Source organism: Dioscorea cayenensis, chromosome 8 (genome assembly GCF_009730915.1).
Source record: "Dioscorea cayenensis subsp. rotundata cultivar TDr96_F1 chromosome 8, TDr96_F1_v2_PseudoChromosome.rev07_lg8_w22 25.fasta, whole genome shotgun sequence".
Taxonomy (NCBI): Eukaryota; Viridiplantae; Streptophyta; class Magnoliopsida; order Dioscoreales; family Dioscoreaceae; genus Dioscorea; species Dioscorea cayenensis.
The window spans coordinates 1,204,616-1,226,486 of NC_052478.1; the positions used below are offsets into that span (position 1 = coordinate 1,204,616).

Genomic DNA, 21,871 nt, shown 5'->3' on the forward strand with positions numbered 1-21,871 from the left:
GACCCTACTCGGGACTTAATCCGGGTCATCCTACTCGATCTAGAGGTTCACGACTGCGGCTCGAGCACGAGACCACGCTACTGAGATCCGTGGCGGCGAGCAACACCCCTCGATCCGGGAGGATCACGCCCGCGAGACTAGATTTCGAGACCGGGATCTTTGCCACGACTAATGAAGAGCCTAAGGGTGAAGGCGACATGATCGCAGTACTGATATCTATCTTTTTGTTTGATGCATGTGTATTGTTAGACTACGAGTCATAGGGGTCTTTTGTCGGGGTAAGAAGGAAATTTCGAGGGTGAAATTTTTCTTAAGAGGGTAGAATGTTATACCCGGTGTTCTATGTAGATTACTATAGCCCATTTCTATAGATTTTTCGACCACGTTCTTATGCTGACTGATCCCTGTAGCAAACCGGTTACGTAGCGACTTGTTCTGTAGAAGCCTGGTTTAATAGAGGCTCGATCTTGTAGTAGCCGATTCTTATGTGACCCGAAAAATTTTTCCCTTAAAACATTTCTTCTTCTTCTTTTCTTCTTCTCTTCTTCTTTCCTTGTCTTGGCGAACCTTCCCATTTTCTTATTTTTCCGCGAAGTTTTCCGGTGAACCAAGCATCCTATCTCTTCCTCCTTCACCATTGAGCTTGGTAAGCATAGATTTATGGTTTTTATACCGTATTTATTCTTGTATTTTTCCTTGTTTTAGTTTTTCAAAAACCTAGAATTTCTCCATGGATTTGCATGTTTATAGGTTTAAATTGAAGCCATTGAATTGTTGATCTTGTGTGAGAATGTTGTAGAAGAAAAATTTGTGATTTAGAGTTGTAAATTGGGAGAAAAACCATAGTATAGGGCTCGGTTTCTACTGTAGCATTTCGAGGATTACTTGTAGCACCGGCAATCTTTAGTTGTTTCTTTGATTTCTTTGGATTAGATTGAAGCTAAAACCCCTAGGAACTCATTGGGAACCTTTAAACCTAGTTTTGAGCTAATCTTAGGATCGAATTAGGGTTGTTTGTTAGAAAACTTAGGGTTTTTTCTTGTTTGTTTTGTTTTTGTTAAATTTTGTTGTATTTTGTTATGCTTTGGCAAGGAGAAGAAGTCTTGGATCGAGGCAAAGGCTTAGCCGAGGAGTAGCTTGCGAGGAAGACAAATTTCCTTTTCTGTGAGTGGAATTATTTAGCATAGCTTTATTAGAAGAATGCCAATAGCTATATATATATATATATATATATATATGCATTTCATGTTTTAAGTAAGTTTTATTGATTTATACTTGTTTGGTAATTTGGTGAATGATAATTATTGTTGAGGCAAATCTTGGATGTCTCTTTTTGGCTTTTTTGTTTTGTTATCGTGGAAATTGTGATTGATATATGTATCCATGAGTTTGTGAAATCATTATTTTTGTTTGAAACTTGAGTTTTGTTATGAAAATCTTTGATTTGGTGAAATCCCTAGGCTTGAAGCAAATTTTGGATTGTTGAAAGGAAAAGGATTTCCATGTTGTTGCTTGTGTTGGGACTTGCAAATTATTTTTGTGTTAAAAAGTTTGGGCTTTGCTTATGTGTTTATCTTGTCCTCGTGCAAATGGCGAGGTATTCTTGATTTATGATCATGGATGGATATTGTACTCCGAGTGGAGTTGTATTTTTATTGTGGTGATTGTTTTGGTGATATCCCTCTGCGATGGGCGGTCTTCACGACCCGACCTTTTTGAGGTGGCGTGTCGAGCGCATTTGATTACTCTGAGGGCCGAGTTCGGTGGGAGTGTAGAGCCACGGCTGGATATTCATCGGGTAGCGGAGTCACCAACCCGGGTGAGCTCGATGGGTCAACGTCAAGGGCATGAGTACCTTGGCGGCTCGAACTCTAGCCATGGCCCGCAGCGAAGGTTTAGAGAGTTTTCTAGACCATGTTATGTTGGGTGAGTGTTGGGTATTGTGTTTATTTATTTCAAACCCATGATATTTTGTTGTTTTACTTGTATTTAAAACCATGTTTTATAATTTTTTTGTGTTGTAAACCCTAGTTGGGGGTAAAAAGGGTTTTCTTGGTATTGTTATGTTGTTTTACTTCTTTTAAAGACTTCTATTATGCATGTTGAAGTTTCTAAACTAGTATTATTTTTGTAAAACATGTATTTTGATGATTTTGTTATTATTTTTTTCTTTGTTGGTGTATTTTTACGCTAAGGTTGTGCTAACCTCCCTCACTGAGTAACTGAGTTACTCATCCCTCTTCTTCCTCCCGATCGCATGCGGGTAGTAGGTGTGACCGTGTGGCGTCATCTTTGGGCATTACTACTATTCTATCATCATTGTATTTTCTTGATTCATGTATGTTGTTGTTGTCATGGAACATGTTATAAGACCTATGGATCCACTAGTGTGTAGAAAACTTGTTGCATGGTTCAGTATTTAAATACTCTTAAACTTCTGTGTATTACCATTTCCTACTGTTGTTAGGGTTGTTTTCCCTGTGTATCTTGTGAACCTATGTATTTTTCCGTATCCTATTGTTGATGTTGTTGTTGTTGTTGTTGTTATTCTTGTCGTTGTGTAACATTGTTTTTCGTTCTATATCTGCGATATGTATATTGTTGAATTCGGTGTGTTGATTAGCCTTGCGGCATCCACGAGGGTTGAGTGGCGGGGTATCCCTCCTCGGGATTGCTGCTGGGCGTTGTCGCGTCCCGTGGGCCCGCTGGGTCGGGGCGTGACAATTTTATTAGTATCGAGCTATTGGTTTAGACTAATAGGCTGTATCTATTCTTGTCTTTGATTGTCTTCGTAGTAACTAGTGGATCCGAGTTAGAGTTGAGCATGTAGCATTATTGCATATAGGAATTGATTTTTGAAAGTTCTTTTTGGTGTCTTTTTTTCGGTAAAAAAAATGCCGATACAACGCCCGCGCACCGCGATGAAGCGATTGCTCTGCTTTGTTGAGCCTACTCTGCACCGCCTAGAGGTGGGACGGGCGTGGAGTGCCATCTCCACCGTCCTCTCGCCCGCCCGCCTAGGGCGGGGAGGCCAATTCTAGGCATGCACTGCCGTAGCGGCGTCGGTGCATGGTCCTAGAGTACTGAGCTGTGCCCCAGACCCCGAGTGCAGAGTTAGCTCCGTCCCCGAGGCGTCCGAGGCCTTGAGCCTATTGGGACAATCGGGATAGGCGGCCGAGCCTATCGGGGAGTTCGAGAGACTTCATGAGCTTTTTGGAGCATGTATGGAGAGGATGTACCGACTGCTGACCACACGCTTGAGCACCACCCCGAATGCAGTCAGTTCCCCTAGTCCCTGCAGAGGACAGTAGGTCCAGCCAGAGTTTGTTCTTGTCTAAGCTCCTGAAGGAAGCCCGACAGTTAGGCTGCAGTTCTTTTTGATGGCACGGCGATGCCATGGTTGCCAAAGAGTGGCTAAAGCGGGTGATAGCTACTTTCGACGACATGGTTCTAGAAGAAGACACGAGGCTCAAGGTTGCTACGAGGTTACTTGAGGCGAGCCGGAGTTTGGTGGGAAAAGTGCGAAAGGTCGTTCCCGTGTTGTTTTGAGTTGGTCGATTTTTTTCGAGAGGGAGTTTGACGAGGGAGTACTACACCCGTTTCCATAGAGACCCGAGAAAAGGCGAGGGAGTTCATGCGGTTGAACCCGGGGTAGCGAGATCTGTGACAGAGTATGAGACAGAATTAAAGGACCTAGCAAACTTTGTACGAGGCTGGTAGGTTCGAGGAAGTCTGTGTTCGAAGTTCGAGGCGGGCCCGAACCTCGGTGTCCGGGAGAGGATGGCGATCACGGGAAACCCGAGTTTTTAAGGAAGTAGTGCGGTTGGCCCTTGAGCGAGAAAAAGTTGGTCTGGAAGGCGAGGCGAATCCGTGAAAAGCATCGATAAGAGGAGAGGTGCAGAAATGAGTCAATCCTCAAAGAAGAGCGGTGAGAGTTCATCTAGTGGTGCAGCCTTGAGTTGGTTTCTTGAGGGTTCCACCGGCCCGAGACCAGTGGGCAGCGAGTTCACTACCTTGAGGCGGTGTGTCGAGTACGAGGATCGGCGGGAACTATCGCGGCAGTGTTGGGAATTGTCATAAGTTCCATGGAGGGGCGATGTCGAGAACCGCGAGATGTTATCGGTGTGGACAAGCGGATCACATCGGGGACGCGTGATGTCCACTGTTGACCCGTGGGGACCCTACTCCGGGACTTAATCCGAGTCATCCTACTCGGTCTAGAGGTTCACGACTGCGGCTCGAGCCGAGACCACCGCTACAAGATCCGTAGCGGCGAGCAACACCCCTCGATCGGGAGGATCACGCCCGAGACTAGATCTCGGACCGGGGATCTTTGCCCGACTAATGAAGAGCCTAAGGGTGAAGGCGACATGATCACGGGTACAATATCTATCTTTTTGTTTGATGCATGTGTATTGTTAGACTTTGAGTCATAGAGGTCTTTTGTCAGGTAAGAAGGAAATTTCGAGGGCGAAATTTTCTTAAGGGGGTAGAATGTTATACCCGGTGTTCTTGTAGATTACTATAGCCCATTTCTATAGATTTTTCGACCCGTTCTTGTAGCGACTGATCACTGTAGCAAACCCGGTTCATGTAGCGACTTGTTCTGTAGAAAGCTGGTTTGATAGAGGCTGAATCTTGTAGTAGCCCGTTCTTATGTGACCCGAAAAATTTTCCCTTAAAAACATTTCTTCTTCTTCTTTTTCTTCTTCTCTTCTTCTTTCCTTGTCTTGGCGAACCTTCCCATTTTCTTATTTTTTTCCGGCGAAGTTTTCCGGCGAACCAAGCATCCTATCTCTTCCTCCTTCACCATTGAGCTTGGTAAGCATAGATTTATGGTTTTTATACCGTATTTATTCTTGTATTTTTCCTTGTTTTTAGTTTTTTTCAAAAACCTAGAATTTCTCCATGGATTTGCATGTTTATAGGTTTAAATTGAAGCCATTGAATTGTTGATCTTGTGTGAGAATGTTGTAGAAGAAAATTTGTGATTTAGAGTTGTAAATTGGGAGAAAAACCATAGTATAGGGGCTCGGTTTCTCTGTAGCATTTCCGAGGTTACTTGTAGCACCGGCAATCTTTAGTTGTTTCTTTGATTTCTTTGGATTAGATTGAAGCTAAAACCCCTAGGAACTCATTGGGAACCTTTAAACCTAGTTTTGAGCTAATCTTAGGATCGAATTAGGGTTGTTTGTTAGAAAACTTAGGGTTTTTCTTGTTTGTTTTGTTTTTGTTAAATTTTGTTGTATTTTGTTATGCTTTGGCAAGGAGAAGAAGTCTTGGCTCGAGGCAAAGACTTAGCCGAGGAGTAGCTTGCGAGGAAGATAAATTGCCGATCCTGTGAGTGGAATTATTTAGCATAGCTTTATTAGAAGAATGCCAATAGCTATATATATATATATATATATATATATGCATTTCATGTTTTAAGTAAGTTTTATTGATTTATACTTGTTTGGTAATTTGGTGAATGATAATTATTGTTGAGGCAAATCTTGGATGTCTCTTTTGGCTTTTGTTTTGTTATCGTGGAAATTGTGATTGATATATGTATCCATGAGTTTGTGAAATCATTATTTTGTTTGAAACTTGAGTTTTGTTATGAAAATCTTTGATTTGGTGAAATCCTAGGCTTGAAGCAAATTTTGGATTGTTGAAAGGAAAAGGATTTCCATGTTGTTGCTTGTGTTGGGACTTGCAAATTATTTTGTGTTAAAAGTTTGGGCTTTGCTTATGTGTTTATCTTGTCCTCGTGCAAATGGCGAGGTATTCTTGATTTATGATCATGGATGGATATTGTACTCCAGTGGAGTTGTATTTTATTGTGGTGATTGTTTTGGTGATATCCTACTGCAGTAGGCGGTCTTCACGGCCGACCTTTTGAGGTGGCGTGTCGGCCGGCTGATTACTACGAGGGGCCGATTCGGGTGGGAGTGTAGAGCCCTGGCTGGATATTCATCAGGGTAGCCGGAGTCACCCGACCGGTGAGCTGATGGGTCAGCGTCAAGGGCATGAGTACCTTGGCGGCTCTGAACCTAGCCATGGCCACGGCGAAGGTTTAGAGAGTTTTCTAGACCATGATGTTGGGTGAGTGTTGGGTATTGTGTTTATTTATTTCAAACCCATGATATTTTGTTGTTTTACTTGTATTTAAAACCATGTTTTATAATTTTTGTGTTGTAAACCCTAGTTGGGGTAAAAAGGGTTTTCTTGGTATTGTTATGTTGTTTTACTTCTTTTAAAGACTTCTATTATGCATGTTGAAGTTTCTAAACTAGTATTATTTTTGTAAAACATGTATTTTGATGATTTTGTTATTATTTTTGCTGTTGGTGTATTTTTCTGCTAAGGTTGTGCTAACCTCCCCTCACTGAGTAACTTGAGTTACTCATCCCTCTTTCTTCCTCCCAGTCTGTTGCAGGTAGTAGGTGTGACCGTGTGGCAGCGTACTGGGCATTTACTACTATTCTATCATCTGTTGTATTTTCTTCAGTTCATGTATGTTGTTGTTGTCATGGAACATGTTATAAGACCTATGGATCCACTAGTGTGTAGAAAACTTGTTGCATGGTTCAGTATTTAAATACTCTTAAACTTCTGTGTATTACCATTTCCTACTGTTGTTAGGGTTGTTTTCCCTGTGTATCTTGTGAACCTATGTATTTTCTGTATCCTATTGTTGATGTTGTTGTTGTTGTTGTTGTTGTTACTGTCGTTGTGTAACATTGTTTTTTTCTGTTCTATATCTGCGATATGTATATTGTTGAATTCCAGGTGTGTTGATTAGCCTTGCGGCATCCTGAGGGTTGAGTGGCGGGGTATCCCTCCTCGGGATTGCTGCGGCGATTGTCGCGTCCCGTGGGCCCGCGGGTCGGGGCGTGACAGAGATAGTCTCAGCACTTTATATTGATTGCCATGTGATGAGATGATTCAAGGCCATTTTAATTAATAAAATGACAGTAAGTTACTTCCTTCATTTCTTTTTATAATTGAATCTCATATATCAAGAAATTTAGTTATTTCATAAAATTTTATAAAAAAATTAGTTATTTTTTTAAATTACTTCTAATTTATATTTTTCACATTTTTTTTCATACTTAATTTCAACAATAGTGTTGAATATTAATGTTAGAGGTAATTTTTTTAAAAAAAATAATAAATACTTTTTGATTCAAAAAAATAACATGTAAAAAATAAAATGGATTTGTGAAAAAAAAAAGAAATGAAGGGAGTATTGTAGTAAAAACATTAACTCAAAATTAATTATATATATATATATATATACTGCCACTATGGGTTTAACCTAACTTAATCTTCATGATAGGCTGATAGCCAACTGAGACCATTCAACCGTGCAGCTAATGATAGATTGACACGTGGAATTTCGCTAACGTTAAATTACTCCGCAAGACATTGTAAACGCTTCTCTCTTCGGGCCTTTCTTGTGTTCTCTCGAGAGCTTTGTGGCCATGGCTGGGCTTCAGTCTTCGAGCTCGGAGATGGATCTCGACCGCCCCAATATCGAGGAGTACCTCACCGCTGATTCCATCCAGGACTCACCCAAGAAGCTCCACTTGTAATGACCTGAAAATTTTGCTATTTTGTTTTTCACCATTTTGTGATTTTTGGAGTTTATTTTCATATAAATTGGATCTTTTGATCAGGCGTGACTTGCTGGACATCTCCCCCACGCTGAAGGAGGCCGCGGGCGCAATCGTTGATGTGAGTATTGCTCCATTTCTCATTGTTTTTGGTGGCTTTTGGTTAAAAATGCGATTTTTATTGTAAATTTTTATTGGATGCGATGGTTCTAAGAGCAATGGAGTGGCTTTGTTATGTCTTAATAAAATTATGGATTCTTTTTAGGCTTTTTATATGTTAATCCAATGAGATGTAACATTTTCCAGGACTCTTTCACTCGTTGCTTCAAATCCAATCCTCCTGAGCCATGGAATTGGAATATATATTTGTTTCCTCTGTGGTGCTTAGGTGTTGTTGTTAGATATGGAATTCTTTTCCCAGTGAGGTATGTGTTTCTCATCATCAAGTTTATTAGTTCATGACTTCCGTTCCGGTGAATCAATTTAATTTATTCTGCTTATTATCTTGGTAATCCTGGTTTCAATCTAAATATTTCTTATTCAAATGCTGCCTAAATCAATCAATTCAAAACTATTCCGATTCCATAATTCTATACTAGTGTAACATAAACATAGGTCATACTAGAACGATATAAAATGGTTGGGGATTAAGCTGAAGTTATGTGTATTTTGACATTGTTGAGTTCATTGAACTTTATTGAGCATAAGACTTGCAAGTATTTCAACTTCTTATTTGTGTTTACATTTGACATGCCTTGTAATGTTATTGTGCAGAGTTGCAATCTTGGCAGGAGGCTGGGTTGTATTTTTTGCAGCTTTCTTTCCTGTACATTTCTTGCTAAGCGGGCATAATAATTGGAGGCGCAAGATAGAGGTGTGTTTTCCTATCTGTCTAAGCCTCTTTGTTTTATAAAAATTAATAATCAAGGCAACATGTTTTATATTTATTTGCGGTTGTTGGGCTAACTTTTATGGAAGCACCTGCAAAGTCTGGATTGTTATATCCACTTACATGACTTACTGTGTTTTACTTTGACATGATTTGTGTCATAAGTGGAAACTTAGAAACCTTTTTGGTAGGCAAAGATGAATAACTGTGCATACAATTCTTTTTTCAAATTCTTTATTATCCTGTTGATTGCAGTTTTCTTTGGTATAAATTATCACCTGTCAACTTAAATTCCATATTCTTGTTGATTCGTTTCTAGTCACTGACATGACTTGCATGCTCTGTTAAACACCGGCAAAAGTTCTTTTTTGTCTTCCAAGTCATTCCGGGTGGATAATTTTTAAATCCTTCTTTCTAAGCAGAGTCATCCTTATCAAATATGCTTTAGAAATGAATACTTTTTTTAGCCAACCTTTTATCATCACATCCACAACTTTGTTTGCAGAAATATTATTCCCCTATCAATATCCTAGGCAACGAAGTACTTTGTCCTTTTCAAATGGGTTAATTTATTCTATTTACTTCAGAGGAAATTAGTGGAGATGATGTGCGGCATCTTTGTTGCTTCATGGACAGGAGTGGTCAAATATCATGGACCTCGCCCAAGTATGCGCCCTCATCAGGTTTTCTTTTTGTCTGCTTGACTTTCGGCTTTACTGGAATTATTCTGAAACCATGAAGCCCTTTCAGTATTTGTGCAGTACAGGTAAAAATATTAAACATCCTTTTCTTACCAATTTCATCATTCTGACAGGTATTTGTTGCCAACCATACTTCAATGATTGATTTCATCATTTTAGAGCAAATGACTGCATTTGCTGTTATAATGCAAAAGCATCCTGGATGGGTTGGTGAGTGTGTATCATTTGGTTTCTGTGACCCTTTAAATTTAACTTCCCTCTTATAATTAACCTCTTGTTTTTTAATTTCCATGTTAGACATTTCATTTATCATAGTTTGTTTTACCTTGTTTTATTATATAGGTTTTATCCAGAAGACAATCTTGGAAAGTGTTGGGTGTATTTGGTTCAATCGCCCAGAGTCCAAAGATCGTGAAGTTGTAGCAAGAAAGTAAGAAAGGGAACATTTTGATACGGTTCATATGTTCAAAAGTTGAACATCATGATCAACTCTAGTTCTTCTCATCAGGTTAAGAGAACATGTTAATGGAGTTGATAATAACCCTCTGCTGATTTTTCCTGAAGGAACCTGTGTAAATAACCATTACACTGTTATGTTCAAGAAGGTAAGGAGTAATCTGGTACCCAGATCAATAAATATCATTATCTTCAATTGCTAGTGGCCTAATCAGGACCATTGTTAATCAACTTTGAATTTTCCACACACACGCACACGCACAGGGCACAGGGCACGGCATCCAGCATTTTAATATGTTATGATGATGATATCTAAAGAAATTTCCTGTTATTTCACAGGGTGCTTTTGAACTTGGATGTGCTGTTTGTCCAATAGCAATCAAGTACAACAAGATTTTTGTGGATGCCTTTTGGAACAGTAAGAAGTAAGAATCAAACAAAAACATATATGAGAAGAAATTTCCATGTGATTTCTGCAATTAAGTTGTCTTTTATAATATGATATAATTGCTGAATCTCCCAGTCATCTTCTGGCAAGACTCCAAGTCCATAGTGAAACATCTCTGATTGTGTGACTATCAATCTTGGGCTTATATGTTACCAATGAAAAATTAGCATGAATTTATTTGTCCCATCTATAAATATGAATGCATAGCCTATCATCTCTAGATGCTTAGTTGATTAAAAATTTATTGGCAGTGATTATTAGTTACCAGTTGCTTAGTGTTCTGTTGTGAAAAATGGTGCTCTCTTCTCTAGTGCTGTTAATACTTGCTTACTTTGCAATTGTGTTACATATTTCCATCCTTGTTTTTTACATGGAGCAATTTCCAAGAGTACTTATTTTGCAGGCAATCTTTTACTATGCATTTGGTTTGCCTAATGACATCCTGGGCTGTTGTCTGTGATGTTTGGTACTTAGAACCTCAATATTTAAGGCCTGGGGAAACTCCTATTGAATTCGCAGAGAGGTAGCATCTGTGTCTTTGTTGTCATTGTCCATTGTAGCTTGAGATTTCTGCATGACAAACTCCACTGCTTATGTTCCATTTTTGTGCAGAGTGAGAGACATGATTTCTGTCCGGGCTGGTCTTAAGAAAGTTCCTTGGGATGGATACTTGAAATATTTCCGGCCTAGCCCCAAGCTTACAGAACGCAAGTATGCATCAAATTCACAAAACGTACATGCACACACACGCGTGCACGCACACGAACACTTCTTTTGGTCTTTTGTTATAGTTTGATTGTTGAATTCTACCAATTACATGTCCAGGCAGCAAATATTTGCAGAGTCCGTCCTGCAGCGACTGGAAGAAATATGACACTCCGATTCAACTCTCTGATCTCTGTCAATCTTTTTATTTTTACTTATGTTCAAGTTGTAGCTTTCAGAAATCACCAATTATATTTGTAAAGTAGCTTTATTTCTTCCCAACAATACAATACAATACAATACAAACTCTTCAGAGATTTCATGGCTTGATCTCAAAATCAACATATATTATTACTGGGAATGCTTAAAACTATAATGCTCAAGCACAATGTGAAGCTACCTTACATCTCAAAATAAATCAACTGGAGCCACTGTTTAACACTGTGTATGTATTCATTCGCTTGCCGAAGCACTCACGGTTCAGCAAGTAAGTCCGAAAGCTCTGACAGCGTGGCGTGCGCTTAAGACTCAGATAGAGAGGTCTGGAGCTTGGTGATGATCCCGGACATGGGGCTGGCTTGGGCTATCTCTGCAAAGCCTTTTGCTTTCAATCTCGGCCCCGGCGTTGATTTCATTCCTCACTGCAAAAGATGGTGGACTACTCATTGCGCAAGACTTCTCTTCGGCATTTCATCGAACATATGAAATGCACATGAGGATGATCCAAAGTTACAATTTTTTTAACCCAAAAACATAGAGAGAAATGATATCGAGATCAAAATTAAAAGCCGATCTTTTTCAAAGGGGCAACAAATCAAACACTAGGACGCAAACAATGGTAGAAATCCAATCTTTTTATTTAGTACAAATCTACCTCTAATACTTGAACAGGAGAACGAGATGCGCCGCCGGGAGGACAACAAGAAAGGCAGCGACCGGCGGCGGAGAGGCAGATGAAAGACGTATACCCTTCTCGGCAGTCTTCCTACCCTCCTTATCAACAGCTACGTCGCCGCCGATGTTGACGCTGTGATGCCGGCTCTTCCAAGAGAACACCTTGTATCGAAACGCCGACGAGACCGAGACGTGGAACACGGCAGAGGCGTTAGCAACGGCGGAAAACCAAGTTCCGTTATGGATCGTGAGTGAACGGTCGAAGTCGGCGGTCTTCTGGTGGCCTTGGTGGAAGGCGGCGATGGGGGCGCCGACGGCAGTGAGATTATCGGCTGGGAGTGAAAGCTTAAGGGTGATGGGGTCGTGGAGGACGGCGATCTGGCGGTTCTTGTTCTCGATTTCGAGCCGGTAGGAGGCGGTGAGGTTACCGGAGGTGACCGAGAAGGTGGTGATGAAGAAACGGGGACGGATGGGACGGTAAGTGAGGTAGAGAATCAGGGCCGTTAGGCCCAGGCCCAATTGCAGCTTAATGCAGCACTTGCAGCAGTCTCCTCTAGCCCGTGACATTTTAAGCCCGGGCCCAATAATCTTTTTTTTAATATATATATATATATATATATCTATATATATTAAAAATTCTTGGGTTTTGATTTTGGAGACTATTGAATCTAGGTATATATGGAAGGAAAGGGGAAGGATAGGGCTGGGAGGCAAGCAAGGACTCTTTTGAAAAAGGAGATGGTGGAATTTATGCTTTGCTTTGGGACATGGATGAGTGTTTTCATGGGAATTCTCTTTTTTGGTTTTTGCCTTGAGGTTTTGAGGGGTGTGGATGAGGTGTAGTCTTTTTATTTTTGGAGTCTTGTGTGTGAGTTATCATTGAATTTCTTTCTTATAGTTAAGTTAAGTTAATTTTAATTATTATTATTATTATTATTATTATTATTATTTTGTGTGTAAATATTGAATAAACTGATGGACCGGATCATACAAGTCTTTGTATTCATTTTTTTTAACATCATTTTTTAATCATGTTTAACTAGTTGATATTGGAAACATTAACTAGTTGTACTGATAAAGAGATTTAAATTTGATCATTTATGTCACCTTGGATGTGAGTGGAACAATAAATCGATATATATATATATATATGGCTCACGTACACCAATAAACTATTTGACATTGTGATAAACAATGAATCTGTCATTTATCAAACACTCCAATCAATCACAAATAAAATTAAAACTAAAAGAAATAAAAATAAAAAATAGCAGGAAGTCAGGAACACAATCAAGCTAGAAGATCAAGTTAACCAAAGTAGATAGAGCATCTCTTGTCTTTGTACTCAGGTAGCATAGTGCCATCTGGACCAAGTTCCACATCACAATTGACATACATCTCATGAGAGTGTGTATCCCATAGTTCAACCTTGAACCGGATGGTTGTGTTCAATTCAAGCCGGAACTCAACCCGACCGTCTTTACCATCAGCTTTGATTCGACCCCAAGTTGGATCCCCTTGACCCAAGACAGGACCCAATGTCCCTTGAAACAACGTTGTGTTCTTTGGTGGCTGATAGAATGGAACCTTAATTGGTCCACCAGAGACACGTTGGTCCATATAATAAACCGAACCGTCCATTGACTCAAAATAGATGCCAATTTTCCGGTTTGAGTTCCGGTCGGAGACATTGAAGGCAAATGGTGCGGCCGGAGTGAGTCCGGGGAGGGTAAAAGAAGAGAGATAGAACCGAGGCCGGTGCGGACGAAGACTGAGCCAGAGAATGAACATGATCACACCGGTTAAAAGGACTAGAGTCAAAATGATCGAGCAAACACACTTGACGAACCCACTTGTTAGTATGGACAGGATCCCGACCCATTCGGGTGGGCCGGTTTATGAGCATTGTTTGGCTAATAAATTGTGATTAATTGGGGATATGGTAGTATACCAGAATGAATGAGATGATGAGATGATGAATGATCTATTTATACAAGTAGGTTGCGGGAAATGGAAGTGATGCTAAAGAAAAAGTTGGTTTTTTTTTAGTTGGACTCTTCTTTTAACTTTAGGTCTATGAAAGAAAGGAATAATCAGATAAGAAAAGTTTGGTTTTTTATTAAAAGAAATTCAGATATCCTAAAGATAATTAAGGAATGAGTACATATTATTATTTTTGCCACTTAATTTCAAACAAACTAATTAACTAGAGTGCATGATTATAATTAGTTTGACTAAAGCACAGTGTTGTCTGATTTCTCCTTTGTTGCCAGTGAGCACTCCAATCTTGCCCATTTTAACAATGGAGACAGGGAAGTCTTTGAAGAATGAAGTACTGGCCTTGTTAAGGACATAGTCCTTGGTTTGAGGGTCTTGAAGAAGAGCAGAGTCTGATTGGAAGAGTCCTCTCCTTTTGGACACTTGAGTGAAATAGCCATTGTCAAATGATTTGGAGCTCCCTGGATCCATTTGAACCAGAGTTGTGGCATCATTGGGTTTGCATTTCTTCTTCAAAGCAGCAACGTAGTTCTTGTCAAGAGCCGGATCGGAATCGCCCTTCCCGGTGAAGTTATAAAGCCGGTTCGAGAACGAAGTGCAGTGAGATGTTCCAATTGTGTGACTACCTAATCAAGGATATATATGGTTATAAACATTCTCAATTCTCATAAATTTATCAGCACTGCAACATGAACATATATATATATATATATATATATATACCTGCTAGAACTACTAGGTCCTTGGTATTAAGACCTTTACTAGAAAAGGAAGCTTTCAATGAAGAGATGTTTGCGATGGGTGGTGGGAGGTTTGCTAATGCATCAGATGCTTGTGAGACGTTTCCATCTCTCCTTCCTGTTGGAACTTGCCAAAATGGCCCATTTGTCTATAGAAAAACATATATATACTATTCAATTAAAAATTAAGAAAAAATAGATATATATATAGGTGCATACATGTATGTATATAGTTTATCTAGAATTGATAATTACCAGGCGTACAACATCTCTAGCAACAAGAGCAAGGATATCAGCACAGGAGACAATTCCTTTACAAGACTTCTCAAGCTTGGCCTTCACACGATCAATTACAGCATAACCTCGGAGGGAGAGATTTGGTGGAGCATCCTTTTCAGCTGTATTCTTGCTAGAGTTCAAGAGAATTGAACCATCACATCCCTATATACATCAATTAGTTTAATTTCTCCTTTAAAAAAATTAATGAAAATATATGATACATTGCTTGTATATATATAACAGTATGTATGAAGAATGTATGTATAGATATATATATATATATATAGATATATAGAGAGAGAGAGAGAGAGAGAGAGAGTTACAAACCATGACAAAACAGTCATGGAAGTGCATCCTCAGCAATGGACCAGAAAGACTTGGTGCAACCTTGATGACCTCTGTCATCTCCTGCAAAACAATGGCTTCTGCTTTGGGGCATGTTTTACTGTAAAACCCTATCTTCAAGCCTTGTGCATCTGCAGTTTGTGGAAGGAGGAGCACTAAAATGGCAACAAAATTTAGAAAGAAGCTGAATACAACCTTTGGTACCATAATTCAAATTTCTCAATCTCCTTGTTGTTGAATGACACTATGGTTTAATTTGGCTCTTAATTATATAGAGATCAATTATAGAGCTCTTATTGAACATTTCAATGGTTGTCATCTTGATCTTGATGCCAAAAGAATATAATATGATGGCTTGAGGGTTGACAAACATATCTTTGCTGGATGGAATCTCCATATTAACGTGGACAGTGAAGCATCACGCCATTAGAATAGCAATAGATATAGCCATGCATGCATGTTCATTTGCTCGTCCAAAAATGTCAGTATCTAACCCATCTTTATTGTAGTTTAATCAACTTATTAAATCAAGATTCCATTGATCAAAGCAGAAAACAAATAAATATATACTATAAAAAGTCTATAATTGATAAATATTATAAAGTATATAATAAATTAAGACATATATATATATACACAATAATGTGAATTCAAGACCAAAGAACAGATTAGACACAGAACATGGATATATAATTAGCTTCGCCTCCCACATCTAATTAGTGTTTATTTATTGTTGTTAGTGTTGGATATGGGCCAGCCAAAGCCCACATCTTATACACCCAAACCTAGCCCATGTGAGTAGTATAGGAAAAGGTTTAATCCCAAATTGAGTACTGAGAAAAGTTTCTACCACTCTATACACATTCCTTGTCGCATTCATTATATGAAGTGAATTGGGAGAGATTAATTAGGCTTGCTTTTACATTACATTTGCATGAACATTTAGCTAAACCCCTTTTTTTGTCATTCATATTTTAATTTTTCCCTCTCTATGCGTTTGTTAAAAGCTCAAAGTCTCAACTCATAAAGAGCTCGGCTTGCTTATTAAGGTAAATGAGTGATTCTTAAACTCAATTTCTAAACTCGTAAAGTAAACAAACGAAGCTTGAATATTGCCAAGCTCATCTCGTTAAGGTTGTTGAACAATTCATTTATAGGATAACCGAAGACTCATATATAAAAATCATTAAGGGACTTTTTATGGTATTATTTGTAAGTTTATTTAAAAGAATTGTTTGCAAAACCCATTAGTAGAAATCATTAATAAGCTCATTTATATCAAGTATTTATAAAACTATTTTTAGTAATATTAACATGGTTATTTATGAAATAATTTATAATAATGTGTTACAAAATATTACACATCCTTTTAGTATTAGTTTAAGCAAAAAGGTAAGATTAATTTATAACTTTTATTATAAGAATGTTTAAAATTATTTTATAACAATACATTTTATAATAATAATAATAATAATAATAATGTTTTATTTATGAAAAAATTATAATGGATAGGAGACATCTATCCTCTCCAAGGCATAGTTTCCGCTTCCTTCAAAATCACATTGGTTGCTATGGATCATACCCCAACCACCCCATCAACAGATAGCTCTAGCTAATGTTCTTGTTTTTTCTTCTTGACAGGAAGACCCCACCTCTTCCCATTTGAAGGAGCAAGCTTCTCCTGGAGATGAGGAAGCTACAAGGGAATTGCCTCTAGATGAGGTTAATTATGGCACCAATGAGAAAGATGAGGAGGAGGTGCAACAAAGATCCTAAGCATTGGCTAAATCGCTAGAATCTGATAATCCCTCTGAAACTTCCTAACCAGCTCCAGATCTTTCGCCAGTTGCGCGTTGAAGTGACCGGCCCAAGAAACTATCATCTCGCTAGAATGAAAAAGAAGGTTTTCTGGTAGACCTTCCTCGTTCGACAAGGAAAAAAAGCTCCACTGACTGTCCGTAAGGTATCACTCTAAACCCTCTATCTCTTTCTGCTTGTGGTATCGATTTTGAGGTTTCCTAGGCTCATAAGTTAGAGTGCCTCAATAATATAAGGTCCTCTGAAGCTAAACACGCACGCAGAAATGCCAACAAAGTGTATACCTCTTCTAATTAAGGCTGACGACAAGGTGGAGACCTCCAAGGACGTCCGCAAATTGGAGATTGCATGTTCCTTATGAAAATTTTATCTAGGAATGGTTTGGGCCTAGGTAAGCTATATAAGCGATTCCTGACCAGAAATTTTTTAGATGCATATATACCACTTTGATTTTGTTGTTTACAGGAAACTAAATTATCTGAAATAACACCTTCCTGCTGGTGTTCTATTAGGAGATCCAAACTCTACAGTTTTGCCTAGCTCCTAGCACGAGGTTTAGCTGATGGGTAACAATTGCTTAGAGTAATGTGATGTTTTCAGACCATATTATCTTTCAAGGGAACTTCTACCCTTTTGTCGAATTTACCTGCCCTGGAAAACCAACATGACTTTTGTATGCCTGTTTACGGACCAAATGATCGTAATCTGAAAGCTTTCTTCTAGAATGAGATTAGGCAAAGTAAAACACAATCACCCCACCCTTGGGTTATATATGAACACTTCGCTGCGATTTTTACATTTGGTGATAAAAATAAGGGATTGCAGAACCTAGAAGATATTAATAATGCCTCTTTCCTGCTTCAAGATCTCTCCCTCACCCGAACCGCCTTTATTTTGGAAGAAAGTTTACTTGGTGCAACAATCAAATGGATCACACCTGGGTGACACTAGATTGTTTTCTAACTACCCATAACTGGACTTCGTTATTCCCTAGGTGCTTTCAAACCTCTCTTCCAAGGCTTGGATTAGATCATGTCCCTTTTTGGCTTGAGGCCGATCCTCGCATGCTTGGCTCGAGCCCCTTTCGATTTGAAGATGCTTGGGAAACCACGGTTAGTTTCAACAACCTTATAAGAGAATGGTGGATTGCTCCTACTCTACATGGATGTGGGGCTTTTGTGATGGCTAAAAAATTGACACACCTCAAGCATGAGCTTCGTAGCTGGGCAAGAAAAGGCCTTGGTTTAATTTTCCAGCCAAAAAATGCACTCCTACTCAAAATCAACTCCCTTGACATCTTAAAGGAAGTGAGGCAATCATCTATTAATGAATTAGCAAAAGAATCAGATCTAAGAGCCAATATTAACACTACCTTACAACAAGAAGTGATTTATTGTAAACAAAGATTCAGGAACATGTGGCTCAAAGGAGATGCCAGCACTAAATTTTTCCATGTGGTTGCAAATGGTCAACGTAATCGAATCATATACCCCGGGTCCATGTAAACGGAGAATGGATTGAGGGAGATAATAGGATCGGCATAGCCTTCACAGACTATTTCTGACAACAGTTTGGAAGTAAAAGGGATTTCAGTATTTATATCAATTGGCCAAAACTATTTGTAAACAAGGATATTAATGTTAATCTGAATACTCTAGAAGCCTCGTTCTCTATCTCTTGCTGAGATGATAAAAGAAAATGCCACTTTTGATTTGGGAGCGAGTAAAGCGCCGGGTCCATAAGGCTTCTCGATGTTTTTCTTTCAAAAACATTGGGAAACGATCCACCACGATCTGGTCCGATTGTGTGATGGCTACTATAGTGGTAGAGCCAACCTTGAGCGCATTGATTGGGCCAACATTGCCCTGATCCCTAAGAGAATTGAGGCAGCAGAAATAAGAGACTATTGCCAAGTCAGTCTCATTAACTCCTCCCTCAAAATCATCTCAAAAATCCTATCAACCCGCGCGTTTAAGGTGGGTCATCGATAATCTAGTGGACCAAACTCAAACGACATTCATAAAAGGGAGGGCCATCGTAGATAACATTGTGGCAACTAAGGAACTTATAATCTTTTGCATTCAGAAACAAAATCATGGATGGCCACATCTTCAAAGTTGATTTTGTAAAGGCATTTGATACGGTGGATTGGGAGTTCTTTCTAGACATACTTACAACCTAAGGGATTGGTAATCGATGGATAGGTTGGATGATGGGGATTTTAAATTCTTCAAAAGCTAAAATTCTAATCAATGGCATCCCAACCGGTTATGTGCGATATCATCGTGGGCTTAGGCAAGGAGACCTGCTATCCCCATTTTTGTTTGTTTTAGTTGCCGACGTGTTGAGCTCAATGTGCAACCATGCTCTAACTTCGGGTGCCTTGCTAGGAGTCCCACTTGGCAATTATGGAAGAATGTATCACCTGCAATATGCAGATGGTCTTCTCTTGGTAATGGTTGGGGGACTCGAGGACCTTAGAATCCTTAAGCTAATCTTATACCTTTTTGAAGGTATTTCAAGTTTATCTATCAACTTCCATAAAAAGCTGTTTATACTCATCGAATTATAACACATTGCCAGACGTAGCAAGAACCCTCACCCTAAATTGTATTGCAAATCAACTCCCACTGACCTACCTAAGAGTCCCTCTCTTGAGTAGAAGCCCCCATCATCAAGACTGGTTGCGACTAACCCAAGCAGTCAAGGGTTAACTCGCTATGTGGAAAGTCCAACACATTTTTTTGAATGGTCGGCTCACACTAGTCAACACGGTGCTTTTCACAATTCTCACTTCCTGGATGTCAGTGTTCGAACAACCTAAATGAGTGAGCCGAGAAATAGGCAAAATTCGTAGGAACTTCCTTTGGAAAGGGTGAGATATCATACTTGTGAAATGTAGGCTTGTTTCATGAAATCGCATGTGCAAATCGAAAGAACAAGGATAATGGGGAGTGTTAAATCTCATAGACTTTAACCACACCCTCCTTAGAAAGTGGTGGTCGAAGTTTGCAAGTTTCAATACTGCATGTTGGTCGCCAGTGGTTTTGTTCAACAACAATCAAGATGGACAAGGGACGTACTTATCCACACTGGACCAACTAGGAAATCGTTCTTTTGTAAAGGCATTTCAAGTTGTCAATCTACTTTTCTCCTTGGAATTGAATCCAAAATCAAACATGGGAGATCTACCTTATTATGGCTTAACAGATGGCTTGAGGGTAAAACGGCCAGAGACATGTGGCCAAACTTTTTTGCTCATTGCCAGAAACCCTTCTTTACAGTGTGTGACTTCTTACAGCTTGAGCCAAATTCCTTTAGCTCTGAGTTAAAAGAGATTTGCGTTCACCTTCAACCTTTACTTCCTGAGGGAAGAGACTCAAGGATCTGGAGTTGGGATAAGAACATTAACTTTTTTGTGAAAACCTTTTACAGATTTTTGAACAAAGGTACAAATCATTGTGGAAAGGGAAGTGCCCGCTCAAATTTAAACCTTTTTTTTGGCTCGCTTCATATAATAAGATTTTGAAAGCAGAGAATTAATTTGGCAAAGAGAGGGTGTAATATAATTTCGAGGACTACATGTGTTCTTTGCCATGCTACATCAGAAATAATGGATCACTTGCTCCTTAATTGCCCTTTTGCGTCTAGAATTTGGACACAATACTATACACTTTTCAATGCCCCACTCACCGTTAACACTCTCAATGAGGTCTAGACCTCTTGGGTGTTTAAATGTGCATGTACTTCTAAAGGCATGGGAAACCTCCTTATTCGAGTGATTTGCTGGTTTATTCGGATCCAACTGAATAATCACATTTTTTCTTACAGTGCATTAGTGCATCACTTTGATTATTTGTAAATATATGCTTATTGTTTGGAAAAATACAGCTCCAAACACCAAAAAAGCTTTACTACAGGAGTTTCTTCCGACGATCAAGCGAAAGCCTAACCTTTTGTAGGATCACTTTTGCTTGCCCCTGGAGCTCAACCCAACTCTGGAAGTGGTCCGGCGGATTTAGTTTCTTGATAGTAGCCATCTCCATTTGTTTGCCCCTTTTTGTTTTTGCCATGTAATCCTGCTCCACCCCTGGTGGACGTAGTTTCTTTTCTTTTCAGTCCCTTTCTTATTATTTCTGTCTCTTTAATTTTGTACTTGTTTTGATTTCTGTCTCTTTTAATAAATTATGGTTTAATTATCTACTTTTATCAAATAATAATAATAATAATAATAATAATGAATTATTTATGAAAACATAACCGGGAGCTAATAAGCGGAGTCCGACACTACAAGAAACTGCTGAAATTAGAAACAAAAATTCGGTAACCGAATTATTCTGTTACTAAATAGAAACAAATCAACAACAGATTACTTATCCGTTTCGATTTTAGAAACGAACTTTACATCTGTTTCAAAGTTTGAAACATAAATTTTGTCCTTTGCTAATTCGTTACTAATTTACAAACGGATTACAAATCCGTTTGTACATTAGTAACGGATTACAAATCTGTTTCTAATATTAGCAACGGAATATAATTCTGTTGGTAAATTAGAAACGGAAAGAAATTCCGTTGCTAAATTTGTATTTTTATTAAAAAAATATTTTTTTCTTCAAGATGATTTAGATAAAATGATAAATAACCTTTATTTATATGTATATGTATAATATGTGTTTAAAAAATATATCATAGAGATACTTATTTATAGGATTAGTATTTAATGAATATTAATATTAGACCAATATTTTCAAATTTTGATTATATTTTTTTAGAAAAAAAATTATTACTTGGAATCAATTAACCAAACCCAATTGGAAACTAGTTGAGCGGCATATCATTGAAGTACACAAAGGCATAACAAGTTTTGGACAGAAAAGCACATAAAGAAATAGCCAAGACTACCACAAAACACACACAACTATCAAGCAATACTCCCAGCAAGACAACTGCTTATAAAAGAAGCCTTAGATTCAAATTAACTTCTCTGGCGTCGCCTT

The 21,871-nt window shown here is 38.7% G+C and overlaps 4 protein-coding genes across 6 annotated transcripts; 1 reads left to right on the forward strand and 3 right to left on the reverse strand.

Annotated features, from left to right (window-relative positions):
• The first annotated feature begins 7,435 nt into the window (after positions 1 to 7,435).
• Positions 7,436 to 11,645, forward strand: LOC120267143 (glycerol-3-phosphate acyltransferase 9-like). Its single transcript, XM_039274846.1, has 12 exons — positions 7,436 to 7,576; positions 7,665 to 7,722; positions 7,908 to 8,026; positions 8,376 to 8,475; positions 9,078 to 9,173; positions 9,305 to 9,401; positions 9,534 to 9,621; positions 9,700 to 9,796; positions 9,987 to 10,072; positions 10,499 to 10,618; positions 10,708 to 10,806; positions 10,921 to 11,645. Exons 1-12 carry the CDS (start codon positions 7,470 to 7,472, stop codon positions 10,967 to 10,969), a joined length of 1,116 nt encoding a protein of 371 aa, XP_039130780.1. The 5' UTR covers positions 7,436 to 7,469; the 3' UTR covers positions 10,970 to 11,645.
• Positions 11,312 to 12,538, reverse strand: LOC120267144 (protein NDR1-like). Of its 3 annotated transcripts, none has more exons than XM_039274848.1 (2): positions 11,675 to 12,343; positions 11,312 to 11,441 (listed from the first exon to the last, which is right to left on the reverse strand). In XM_039274848.1, the coding sequence occupies exon 1, from the start codon at positions 12,259 to 12,261 to the stop codon at positions 11,677 to 11,679; it is 585 nt and encodes a 194-aa protein (XP_039130782.1). In that variant the 5' UTR covers positions 12,262 to 12,343; the 3' UTR covers positions 11,312 to 11,441; positions 11,675 to 11,676. The 3 variants fall into 3 exon arrangements, with proteins under 3 accessions (XP_039130782.1, XP_039130781.1, XP_039130783.1); XM_039274847.1 differs by having other exon boundaries at positions 11,343 to 11,475; XM_039274849.1 differs by having other exon boundaries at positions 11,378 to 11,480; positions 11,675 to 12,538.
• Positions 12,539 to 12,882: 344 nt separating this feature from the next.
• Positions 12,883 to 13,638, reverse strand: LOC120267613 (NDR1/HIN1-like protein 2). The gene has a single exon (XM_039275288.1). It carries the CDS (start codon positions 13,483 to 13,485, stop codon positions 13,003 to 13,005), a length of 483 nt encoding a protein of 160 aa, XP_039131222.1. The 5' UTR covers positions 13,486 to 13,638; the 3' UTR covers positions 12,883 to 13,002.
• A 170-nt stretch (positions 13,639 to 13,808) lies between these two features.
• On the reverse strand, positions 13,809 to 15,295 carry LOC120267618 (peroxidase 27-like). The gene is made up of 4 exons (XM_039275293.1): positions 15,039 to 15,295; positions 14,688 to 14,873; positions 14,416 to 14,581; positions 13,809 to 14,318 (listed from the first exon to the last, which is right to left on the reverse strand). Exons 1-4 carry the CDS (start codon positions 15,261 to 15,263, stop codon positions 13,897 to 13,899), a joined length of 999 nt encoding a protein of 332 aa, XP_039131227.1. The 5' UTR covers positions 15,264 to 15,295; the 3' UTR covers positions 13,809 to 13,896.
• Positions 15,296 to 21,871: the final 6,576 nt, after the last annotated feature.

What these genes read in the sequence shown, in the direction of transcription:
- LOC120267143 (XM_039274846.1), top strand. Translation starts at nt 7,470, where the DNA reads ATGGCTGGGCTTCAGTCTTCGAGCTCGGAGATGGATCTCGACCGCCCC. An exon ending in CCGCGGGCGCAATCGTTGAT is followed by an intron (nt 7,723 to 7,907) that starts GTGAGTATTGCT and finishes AACATTTTCCAG; the next exon opens with GACTCTTTCACTCGTTGCTT. An exon ending in CCTATTGAATTCGCAGAGAG is followed by an intron (nt 10,619 to 10,707) that starts GTAGCATCTGTG and finishes ATTTTTGTGCAG; the next exon opens with AGTGAGAGACATGATTTCTG.
- LOC120267618 (XM_039275293.1), bottom strand. Translation starts at nt 15,263, where the DNA reads ATGGTACCAAAGGTTGTATTCAGCTTCTTTCTAAATTTTGTTGCCATT. An exon ending in TCCATGACTGTTTTGTCATG is followed by an intron (nt 14,874 to 15,038) that starts GTTTGTAACTCT and finishes TGATGTATATAG; the next exon opens with GGATGTGATGGTTCAATTCT. An exon ending in CTAGAGATGTTGTACGCCTG is followed by an intron (nt 14,582 to 14,687) that starts GTAATTATCAAT and finishes GTTTTTCTATAG; the next exon opens with ACAAATGGGCCATTTTGGCA.
- LOC120267613 (XM_039275288.1), bottom strand. Translation starts at nt 13,485, where the DNA reads ATGTTCATTCTCTGGCTCAGTCTTCGTCCGCACCGGCCTCGGTTCTAT.
- LOC120267144 (XM_039274848.1), bottom strand. Translation starts at nt 12,261, where the DNA reads ATGTCACGGGCTAGAGGAGACTGCTGCAAGTGCTGCATTAAGCTGCAA.